General features: G+C 31.3%; 1 protein-coding gene across 2 annotated transcripts; it reads left to right on the forward strand.

Moving 5' to 3' along the window:
* The first annotated feature begins 1,273 nt into the window (after positions 1–1,273).
* On the forward strand, positions 1,274–7,363 carry LOC115979173 (39S ribosomal protein L47, mitochondrial-like). Of its 2 annotated transcripts, XM_031101145.1 has the most exons (5): positions 1,274–1,535; positions 2,963–3,135; positions 3,520–3,677; positions 6,438–6,559; positions 6,971–7,363. In XM_031101145.1, exons 2-4 carry the CDS (start codon positions 2,979–2,981, stop codon positions 6,543–6,545), a joined length of 423 nt encoding a protein of 140 aa, XP_030957005.1. In that variant the 5' UTR covers positions 1,274–1,535; positions 2,963–2,978; the 3' UTR covers positions 6,546–6,559; positions 6,971–7,363. The 2 variants fall into 2 exon arrangements, with proteins under 2 accessions (XP_030957005.1, XP_030957004.1); XM_031101144.1 differs by lacking the exon at positions 6,971–7,363 and having other exon boundaries at positions 6,438–6,854.
* The last annotated feature ends 4,748 nt before the right edge of the window (positions 7,364–12,111 follow it).

Raw genomic sequence — 12,111 nt, forward strand, 5'->3', positions numbered from 1 at the left:
CTCAGACGATCCTCTTAGGTGAAATTGTGGCTCACGAGGCTTCATCGGATTATGGTGTGTGATTTTTGGTTATTTATTTATTTATTTGAGATTATGAAGTAAACAGTTTTTATATTTTGCTTACCCTTTCTATTTTCTGAAAACACTTTTCTAGGAAATACCATTTTTTTTTGCTTTGCTTTCAGTCTATCATTCTTGCTTGTGGTATGTGTTTGATTAATTTGGATCTAAAATTAGTTCAATAAGATGATTTTTCTTCTAAAATACAATAACAAAACCAATATATGTTTTTTTAACGATGTGTTCACTTTTAGTGTTTTCATTTTGTGATTTTGGTTGTTTTGTGGGTTTTGTGTTTTGATTTCGATGGGTGTGATTTGATTTGTGATTTGGTGGGATTCTGGGTTTCTGTTGCGATTTGATTTTGGCTGGGTTTTGGTCGTGGTAGTGGTCGTGATTTGATTTTGGCTGGGTTTCAGCAGTGGTGCGTGGTTGGAGGTGATGATCTTGAAAGCTCCAGCCATGAAGGTTTAGAAGGAGAGTTTGGTGGTCAGCCATGGAGCACGATGTGACGTAGGTTGAGGCAAAGAGAGGATGAGAGGGAAACAGGGGCGACCCTAGACATTTTGAGGCCTAAGGCAAAAACTAAAAATATGGCATTTTTTATACTTATATATTAATTAAATTAATATTTATTTAATATTTTTATATTATATTTTTCATCATTATTTTCATTTTCTTCTAAATTATTTTGAAATTCATTATCAAGATTTGTTGTATTGCAAAATTGAACATCATTTTCTTCTAAATTATTTTGGTGCATTTCTTGCTCATTTGTGATATTTTCATCTAAATTTTGTGTTATATTTTGTTTATTGCTAATAACAAATTTATCCATTTATCCTTTTTGAGACTCAATTAATTTTTCTTTTTTTCTTTTCTTTTTTTAAGTTTTTTATATCCAGATGCATATTTTCTAGTAGACATTTCTAATCAAATAATATATTTATAAAGACTAAAATAAAAAATAACTTTCAAATGTAGAGCAAATGAAAAATATAATATGATTTATATAAAAAGTTTTGTTGTAGTTTCACTGAATAATAACAAGTTTTTAACAATCTCAACCTGCATAAATTAAAAAAAAAAAAATTTAAGTACAAGCATAACAAAAATTTAAGTACAGCCATAACATTGACACGAGACTTATTAATAAGACCCATCCACCCAAAAAAAAAAAAAAAACTTGAAGCCCCAAACTTAACGCCTAGTCCAGGCAGCCATAATGATAAACTGATCAGTGATAAACAAAGTTACAAAACCAGCCGAATAAACAAAGTTATCTTAAGTTCTTAACAAATAAAAGCCCAAATATTTATAATTTTATACCTGATTCCTGAACCTCAGAACCTGATACGGTGAGACTTGAGAGAGGCGGAGAGCAGAGAATCAGAGAGAGGCTGAGATGAGAACAGACTGAACAGTGGAGACTGGAGACTAGAGAGAGGCGGAGAGCAGAGAGACTAGAGAGAAAGGTAAAATTTTTAGGGTTTTGAGTGGATTTATTTGTTTTGATTTGTGGTTAATCTCTTAGACTGGATTTGTAGTTTATCTGATCAATGATTTTGTTTAGAACCAATGTTTAATAGGATTTACCAAAATTTTTGTTTTTTTGGTTAAAAGGATGTGCCAGATTTTTTTTGTAATTCATTTGAAACTAAATTTTCTACTACCCGTTTCTTTTCTAAAATTTTGGGGCTTGGGGGCCTTAGGCAATTGCCTAACTCGCCTAAGGGAAGAGCCGGCCCTGGTTACATTTTGACTCCCTAAGGTTTGATTTAAAATGAAAAGTGAAAACCATTATGGGTACTTTGGATGGAACCCTAACAATTTCATTTTATTCCAAACCTTTAAGGGGTTAAAATGTAGCAATTAAAAGTTTATGTACTATATGGTCATAATTTCAAATAATGAGGAGGTACATTGTAATTTTCCTCTTTTTTTTTTTTCTTTTTTTTTTCAAGGGGTTGGGATGGGGGTTGGATATCTATTGGAGATCTGCAAGGAGAAGTAATTCTGTTGGTTACAAGATTTTCCTTTTGGTTCAATTTTCAGTATTTGACAAGCCCATACTTGTTTGATTCCTTTGTGAGTGTCTCATAGAAGGCTCCAACGTCCTTGTATCGCTAAACATGATTTTTAGTACTATCACATGTCAATAAAGAAAGTACTCGTATCGTGAGGATCAAAATTTCATTGCAATTGAAGTCTTGATCTTTCTTTTTATTTTTCTATTTTATTTTCCAGTTGGTCTAAAGTCCAACTATATGACAGAGATTCAGTGACTCATTTCTAGAATATTGTATAAAATTATAACTTATACTACTGAGAGCTTGCATGCTTTGTCAAAGTACCAAAGCTATATGGGGATATGTATGTAATGGATATGAAACTTGTCATTATGATGCTATCTTCTTCATCTTGTTACTATCATTGTTGCAAACTAGCAATGGAAGATTGTTATTTGGAAAATTTGGCATGTTGAACTATTTTGAGTGGAAGATGGTATTTTGCTCTATAAGAAGTACGGTTGATTTTGTCTTTTTTTAATGTTTGTGGACTACTTTATGTTGATTGTGTACTTGATTTATACAATATACATGTTATGAATGAGAGTTTTGTTTCATATAATTGTTTGTATCACAAGAAATGTTACTGATTTTCTGCACGTAACAAACACCGTAAAACATTTTCCAACTCATTTTCAAGGTCACTACCAAGCACAAGAAAATGATTTAGTTTTCTAGAAAATGTTTTTTTTTTTTTTCTCTTTTGGAAATGAGTCCTTTTCCAAAAAACAATTTCCAACAAAACAAATGGATTCATGTTTGTGTTGCCTACAAAGAATAATAGCCATGAGAGTGTTTCCTAATTCTGCTTCTGTAATTGAATTGTGATGCAGTGAGGTGATAATAATAATGTTAGTGTCAAGAATTTTGGGGAGAACACTTTTTGCTGCTGCTAAATCAGAAGCGTATTCTGCGACAGCTGCGGCGACTTCTGTAGCAAGGAACCCTCTGCAAGAGTTCTTTGAGGCTGATAGGAGCATAGATGATGACAAACCTGTTGTCTATGGTTTGGGCCTGATCATGTTCCTTCATTTTGTTTGCTGATTGCATTTAGTAGTCATAATAATTCATTGTTCATGGCTTTATGTTATAAGATACTTAGCTGTTCCTTCTATAATTGGTAATTACACACACCCCATAGCTTGTAGCAAGGTTTGGCAATGGGCCGGGCCAGGCCAAGCTAGCCCAGCCCCTTTTTGCTTGGCCCATGGGTTGGTATCTTAATATAAAAACAGTAAAATAATTTTTTTTCTATAGATTTAAATAATGAATTAAAACCATGGTATTTAAAAATTATTGTACTCGTTATAGAACAATTTCAATTCTGAAAATTTTCTGTTTTCTCAATAATGTATATTGATAATTATCCTTTTGGCTTTGGTGCTGTCAGGTCGTAGTTGGAAGGCTCCTGAACTGCGATTGAAGTCTTGGGATGATCTTAATAAGCTGTGGTATGTCTTGTTAAAGGAGAAAAACATGCTGATGACTCAACGCCAGATGCTTCATTCACAGAATCTACGGTTTCCTAACCCAGAGCGCATTCCCAAGGTATAACTCTGTTGCTTTGCCTCTCCCTTGACACAGTATGTAATTCTTGTCATTTCTGGCTCCTCAAATGCTTGGCTAATTGTACAGGGGTTTAGTATAATTTAGATGAGATAGCTTGTAACTATCCAAACCCAGGACATCACTAAAACTCATGTACTGTTAGTATGGCCATTCATGAAAAATTATTGGGATACTCATCCCGTAGATAAATAAGGGACTTTAATGTTATCAACTTATATATACTGAAAATTGATGTTCAAGGTTCAGTATCAATATGACCTATATTCCTTTTTTTTTCCCCTTGGTTTCCATGTAAGTGCTTCATTTTGTTGATTATATGAATCCTTTTTAGTGAACAAAATATGAATTTTAAAAAATCACTACTGTTTCTTTGAATTCAATTTCTGTGCAGACTGACATTTTTGCTTATGTAATGATTTATTATTTTTCATTTTTTCAACATAGAAATTGAATGCAATTATCTTTATTAAACACAGAAGAAAAACTCAAATTCACTAAGTAAATGCATTAGATACAATGTTTGACTATGAAAGGTGCCTGCAGAGTGAAGCGAGACATTGCTCTTGAGATATTAAACTCCTCTTCTTTAAATATATGTGACAACAATAAAAGGAAATTTTTTTCTTAAAAAACGGTTTAGAGGAATCTCTTTCAACCCATTACGTGATGGTTTATAAGACCATCCACATGTATTAAATCATTTAAACAGTCACATGACTATTTAAATAAGTAGTGTGACTGAAAGTACATGTAGATAATCTTTTGCGTGTGTTGCCACATAGCGAGTTGAAGGAAATTTTCTCTTGGAGGAAAACTTTGTTCATAACAAAATGGAATTGAGAAGAGATTGTGCTTTTCAATGATGAAGAGACACATATTTCCTTGAGATGTTTTACTTCTTCCTCAACATAGCTGATGGCAGTAGCTAACATAGCCTACAACCTTGGTTTTATGCTTTGATAGTCAGCCTAAAAAGGTTCAAAATCTCGGCGTTACATTTGGCCGTGCAATTCTAGTGCAGGAATGGTCCAAAAGAAACCAACATTTATTTAAGGTCCGTTTGGGATCTGTTTATTTTACTGAAACTAAATTTTTTTTGCTAGAAGTACTACAAATAAAAGTAAAAGTTAGCTGAAATAGTACAATAAGACCTATGAATAGTATCAAAAAGTGCAGTGGGATCCATGAATAGTAGAAAAAATAAGCTAAATGATAAAATAAGTTGGCAAAAATAATCCATGCCAAATAAGTGATCCAATTCCATTTCCAAGGGATCTAAGAAGGTAAGTGCCTATGTATGTCATTACCCATTTAACCTTCTGGAACACCGTTAGGGATGCGGTGAACCCCATTCTAGTCCCTTCTAGTGCCAAGCTTCTATATCTCATCACTTGCCTTGAATTGCCTTTCCTCATACATTAGTTTGTGGTATTTGATTGGCCATTTGCTTGGGGAATTGAGATTCAAATTCTTGAAATACCAGTTTGACCGCGTTGTGTTTGATTTGTTTGAATTTAACCATGTTAGCTTTGATTTTTTTGAATAAATTATTTATTTTCAAGGTTGGACTGTAATCCAATGGTAAATGAAAGTACTGCAATCATTTTTCAGGCAGTTTCTGCTCCCAAAGATAACCTCAATTTTTTTTAATTAAACTTCATGAACTCTTTACAACTAATCAGTAAAAGGTTTCCCCTTAGTTTAAAGTGTTGCTGAGAGCATGCTTAAAGCTCAAAGGCCCAAGGTTTAAATGCTTTGCTCATTTAATGAAGCTTGCCTTAGGCACGCTTTTCTGGCGCTTTGAAGCACGAAGCATGCCTCAGCCTGCTTCTTCTTTTCTTTTTAATTTTTTTTTTTAAGATATGAATCATTAAAATTATTGGTAACATTCATGAGTCAGATGGTTCATATATTTTTTTTTAAAGATATGAACCATCTGACTCATGAATGTTATCAATAATTTGAACAAAGACCACACTACTTGAAGTACTTTACATTCTTTTAATGTGGAGGGATGAACTCTTTGTGGACTGGCTTTTTAAAGATTCTCTTCTTTCTTGGTCATGGTAGTTTTAGTCTCCAAGTCAGAATGTGACTGCCAAAGTCTTAAAGTGCAGCAAAGTGCAACTGATTACATGATCTCGTTCTATCTCAATTCTCAACCATTGACTGGTATAACTGCGATGAGTTACGTGAAATAGGTTTGGCAATGTAGGCATATCCACATCATTTTAGTTATATCCATTTCATTTTTTTTATTTGCCATTTGGATTGCTCTGCCAAAAAAAGGCATGTGAAATTAATCAAATTTTCTTTAGGAGGAAAACCTGATGAATGTTTAAAAAAGAAAAGTAAATAGTTTCATTACATTAAACCTAATCATTACTTGAAATTGCTGCAACAAATCCTCGGATTTCATAATTGGTTTAGTACGTTGAGTCATACCTAGAAACTAGTTATATACATTTGATATAAAAACCTTTCCGGGTCAATTGGCCATATTTCTCAATTTTTCTTTGCTTTTAGCTGCTAGTTTATTCTGAAATTCAACTTGCATTTCACATTAAGTACTGTCTGTAACTAGAATTACCACATTGGATATGTCTGTTTCAATTGGTTGGCAAGATGACCATTTAGGCCTTAAATTTGTTCCATATGTTTTTACTTTTCCACCATATTTCTGGAACCAAAATTACTAATTGGCATTTTGGTGATTTTTGGTTTTGAATGAAAATTAAGGTGAGGAAGTCAATGTGCCGTATCAAGCAAGTACTCACTGAGAGAGCAATCGAAGAACCAGACCCCAGGAGGTCAGCTGAGATGAAGAGGATGACAAATGCTCTGTGATACTTCCAACTTGTGTATGTTCTCAAAACACTGTATTGGGTATGTTTGTGGACTGCAATATGGCCTTTTTTTTCCCTTTTTTTTTCTTAGTGCAATTTTGACTTTTCTAGCAATTCACCTACATTGTTATGGAGTAGATGGACAAATTGCACCAATTTATGAATTGACAGAGCGTCTGTCTCCTTTTTTTGAGATTAGTTTCACTATAATGAACTAGTGATGTTACTAGTGATGTTATTGAACACATAATTAACACTGCTCGTACCTTGTGGATATGTAGAATTATGAGCCTGAGTCATGTTTGAGTCTTGTATTCTGTCACATTTTCTTTTTGTGAATTTCCTTATCTTGTAGTATCACGAGTTTTGGCACCAGTGTCTTGATACTTTTAAAGATTCTTATTTTATACTCTTTTTGATAGATAGATTTTGCACCACATGGTCTGTTTCTATTGATGGAGAATTTGCACCACATGGTCTGTTTCTATTGATGGAGAATTCAAGGCACACGTATACATAGGACAAGGGGCAAAAGTTTTGACGACCCATTCCAGTTAAGATAGCTCGAGTCTCCACTCTAATTGGGCTAATTTCACGCAAGTATACCACTCCTAGAAACCATATAAAATTCCAAGATTTTCATCCATCACTCAAGTTTATTAGTGAGTTTGAGGGAGGTTATTAATGTATGAGCTCAATGGACCCTAAACCCATTGTACTACACTTTGTATAATGTTAATCACATCACATCGAGATACATACTTTATTCTCAACTAGCCTAGTTCCCATACGATGTGAGGTGCATTTTGTTAGTTTCCTTCAATATTTCAATAATCTTACTTCTAAAAATTGTAATATTTAGTGCTCTAATTTATAAACAAATCAGAAAAACAATAAGAGTGATATAAGAATTTGATCATACTATATGTGTTTACAAATTTAAAATTGCATGATATTGTAACTGACATAGATAAGCCAGATTCATGTCTACTAAAAAAAATGCAAATATCATTTTCATAAATAAAGATACAAATATCCTTCAATAATTGTTTTTAAAAGCTAATGTGGACCACACCAAATCAATACTTAGTAAAAAATTTAATTGTTTGTCTTTAGCATACTCTTCTTTTAAATATGGCAAGAGGAAAGCCACGGGCTTAAAATATATATATGAGAGAGATTTTTTTTTAAGTGGTTCAACAAGAAGGAGAAAATACTAAAATAGAAGATAATTTCATAATTTATTATAATAAATAAGAGAGTCAACACTAAAACATGCTATATTAATTAAGTAAGATAGTGCTTTTTGAACCGTTTCTCTCTCTCTCTCTCTCTCTCTCTCTCTCTCTCTCTCTCTCTCTCTATATATATATATATATATATAAACTTATTTTTATATTCTTGATTGTGTATTATTATTATTATTATTATTTCCTTTTGTTGGACCTTGTTTCCACTATTGCAAAAGTAACTAAATTTGTACAAGAATATCATATTTCTAATCAATTTTTTCTCATATAAATTTTAGAAAATTGACATCAAAATTTCATTATTTTTAAATAATTATTGAACCACTTAAAATAATTAATATAAAAAATTATTTATTTATCATATTAGTAAAATTTTTAATTTTATATAATAAATACTACAATGTTGGTGTTATATATATATATATATATATAAATAATATTAGGGGTGTCAAAATTTGACATGACCTGCAAACACAACACTAGTTTTTGTGAGTTAAGGTTAGGTCTTAGCGGACTAAAGTCATAAATGAGTTGACCCAAAAGTAACACAATAAAAATGTGTTATAAGCGGGTCAACATATGTGACCCGCAATCATAGTTATTAAACCCAGGCCAGAGGTTGACTCGGTCTATGAGATGGATCACTGGTTCAACCGTGGGTCAACAGTCGAACCACATGATCAAATAAAAAGATTTTAAAAGTTATTTATATATATATATATATATAAGTTTGAAAAATCATAATACGAATATGTAAATTAACCAAAAAAAAAAGGGCATATGCCTAAATTAAACTTGCTAATATAATTCAAAATCAAGCTTTCACAAGTAATAGCATCAAAAATTTTATAAAATTCACAAGCAAAATAAATGAATGTCATAAGATTGCAACAAAGTTTTTGCTAAATAAAATTTTATTACAAGTCTTTAAATCTTATATTAACAAAAAAAGACAGATCTCAAATTACGTAAATAAAAGAATAGAAAAATAAATGTTAAAGACTTAAACTTAAAGTAGTTAACAAATAAAACACAAAAAAACCAAAAAACAAAACAAAACGTAAACAAAAGAAGATAAAACAAGGTTTAAACAATAAACCATACTAGCCTCATTGCACACATTTTCCATTCATCTTAATTTGAAATGTTTCTCTTTTCTATCTAGTTAAACCACACGCATAGTGATTTTTATTTTGGACATAAAAAATACATTCATTAAAATGAAAAAAAAAAAAAAAAAAAAGTACTAACAATTGTGAAGAGAAAACAATTCAAACACTATAACATAAATAAATAAATAAGGAAAAAGGGAGTAGGGGTGTCAATGCTCGACCCAACCCACAAACACAACACAAACCCAACACGGGTTTTTTCGGGTTAGGGTTGGGCCTTAATGGGTTTAGGTCATAAACAGGTTAATCCGAAAGCGACACGATAAGAAACGTGTCATTAGTGGGTCAACCCACATAACCCGCAATAGACACGTTTGACACGCCAATTTATTTGTGTCAACGCAAAGTGACCCATTTAACACAACCCGTTTAACTCATATAACAAATAAATATTTATTTTATTTTAGATTTGTCAAATACATTTTTATATCCAACATATATTTTAAATTTAAAAAGAAAAATGAGTAATTACAAAAATTTATAAGGGATATAATTGGAAATTGAAATTTTACAGACCCTAGAACTACTAATACTTTTTTTTTTGGTGGGGGGGGGGGGGGGGAGCATAGAACTTGCACAAATGAAATTGGATGAGCTTGTGGAAGATGTTATAAATTTGAACATCAACAAAGAATCTATGAATGGTAATAGTGGTCATAGTCAAGATTAGTCTACTGTTTGCTCAAATTCTTTTAATATTGATACTTAGCATTTGGCGAGTTTCAAGGATATTATATTTTTGTTGAACTATATTATTTTATTTTTGTTAAAATTTGTTATTTTGAATTTAGGTTAAAGTGTATGCACTTCTTTTGGAGTGTAAAGAACTTATTTCTAGATGAATGTTATATTTTTGTTGAACTATATTATTTTGAATATGGGTTGAAAACTTGAAGTGTATGCACTGCTTTTTGGGATGTAAAAAAAAAATCATTTCTAGATGGATGTTATATTTAATATTATGCAAGTTGAAATGGATTGTGTTACATTCACGTCAACCTAACACGACTTGTTTATTAAGCATGTCAAATGGGTTGGGTTAGGTCAACCCGCCTTATTTATAGGTCGAGTTAGGGTTGAAAGATCATGACACGATTATTAAATAGGTCGGGTTAGGGTTGAGCCATGTAGTTGAATACCCCTACCTCGACAAGACACAAACCTGGCATGCTAACTCAAATTGACACCCCTAAAAAGGAGTACATTAAAAATCACTTTTTTTTTTTAATAATTCTAAAATAAAGAAGAAGTGATTTGAAAAAAAAAAAAACAAAACAAAAACCAAAAAAAAAAAAAACAAAAACATGAGATTAGAATTTAGAAGAAAAGAAAAGAAACGAATAAAATAAAATAAAATTTAAAAAATTTAAAAAATAAATAAAAATAAATAAAAGAAGAAGAGTAGAGAGAAACGTTTGAGTCTTGATAAAGGAGAAAAAAAAGAAGAAAAAAAAAAGTGAAAACTTTGGGCTTAGCAGTCAAATTTTATAGCCAAAAAAAAAAAAAATTGTCTTTATTTTTATATATAATTTTTATTTTGAGAATTTAATTTATAAGTGGATAAAACAATTTGAAAATTAACAGAAGAGTGACCTTATTTTTTAAGCAATATTTTAGTAGGAGTTAGAGTTGTATTCTTACTGAATTGTCATTTAGTTTTGTCTCTATTTAAACATAGGAGTGTAGGGGCATTTTTTAATATAAAAAAAATCGAATCCCAAATCGAAGAAGCCCTTTAAATAGTAGTATATGATAACATATACTGGTATACTTATATTTATGTGCTAACTAGCCACGTGAAACTAAAAAGTGATATGTTCATAGTAGAAAATTGATGCACATTTGCAAGTTTGGGGAATTGAAATAGTAAAAAGTGATGGGTAGAATAGTGTGAGCCAACAGAGAAGTGAGAAAACGATGCATTTTTTTTATATTTCTTTAAGTTTTCTCTTATTTAAATTACCATATTATCACACATTAAACAATAAAGAAGTCAATGGGATGGACTTATTAATGTAATTTTGCACAATTTACAAACCCAGCTAGGTCACACAGTTTGCTTAAAACCCACCGAGTTTTATCGGTTTTGACTAGGTTTTGTGCACATTCAATCTAATTGATCACTCAGACTTGTCTATGTGCTAGGTCACCGAGTTATTAGTCTAACTGGCCAAGCCGAGCTGGGTTTAATAACATTGCCCGCAGTAGACACATTTGATATGTCAATTTATTTGTGTCAACTCGAAATGACACATTTACCACAACCCATTTAACTCGTATAACAAATAAATATTTATTTTATTTAAAATTTTTCAAATACCTTTTATATCCAACGTATATTTTAAACTTAAAAAGAAAAGTGAGTAATTACAAAACTTATAAGTGAAATAATTGTAAATTGAAATTTTACAAACCCTAGATCTCTAAACCCTACAAACCCTATTGTGTTATTTTGAATTTGGGTTGAATTATATGCACTTCTTTTGGAGTGTAAAGAATGTATTTCTATACGGATGTTATATTTTTGTTGAACTATATTATTTTGAATGTGAGTTGAAGACTTGAAGTGTATGCATTATTTTTGGGATGTAAATAAATGTTTTCTATATAGATATTATATTTAATATTTAGTGGGTTGAAATGGGTTGTGTCACATTTGTGTTAACCTAATATGACCCGTTTATTAAGTATGTCAAGTGGGTTGGGTCATGTCAATCCACCTTATTAACATGTCAGGTTAGGGTTGAAGGGTCATGACACAATTATTAAATGGGTCGGGTTCAGGTTGAGCTATTTAGTGTGTGTTTGTATTCAGCTTCTGCGTTTGGAGCTGCGTTTTGTTCCTTTTTTTTTTTTTTTTGGTTTTCACGCACAAATTTCATTTTTTATCAATTTTTTCTTTAAAAATGGGTCCCACAGCACTATTCACACATTTAAAAATTATTTTGCTACAGTGTTTTCAGTTTTCAGTTTTCAGTTTCAGCAAAATAAGTTCTATCCAAACACACCCTTAGTCAAATACTCTTATCTCAACACAACATGAATACGACACGCTAACTCGAATTGACATTCATTATATCACTAAAAGAAGTTAAGAAATCTAAATGGTTAATTAGGACTAATTTTAGTGAATTCACAAATATTT

This window comes from Quercus lobata, chromosome 3 (genome assembly GCF_001633185.2).
Source record: "Quercus lobata isolate SW786 chromosome 3, ValleyOak3.0 Primary Assembly, whole genome shotgun sequence".
Classification (NCBI taxonomy): Eukaryota; Viridiplantae; Streptophyta; class Magnoliopsida; order Fagales; family Fagaceae; genus Quercus; species Quercus lobata.

Bases quoted from the DNA above. Each gene is read 5' to 3' on its own strand.
- LOC115979173 (XM_031101145.1), top strand. From the start codon at position 2,979: ATGTTAGTGTCAAGAATTTTGGGGAGAACACTTTTTGCTGCTGCTAAA. The intron at 3,136-3,519 runs GTTTGGGCCTGA...TGGTGCTGTCAG, and splicing joins TGACAAACCTGTTGTCTATG to GTCGTAGTTGGAAGGCTCCT. The intron at 3,678-6,437 runs GTATAACTCTGT...ATGAAAATTAAG, and splicing joins ACCCAGAGCGCATTCCCAAG to GTGAGGAAGTCAATGTGCCG.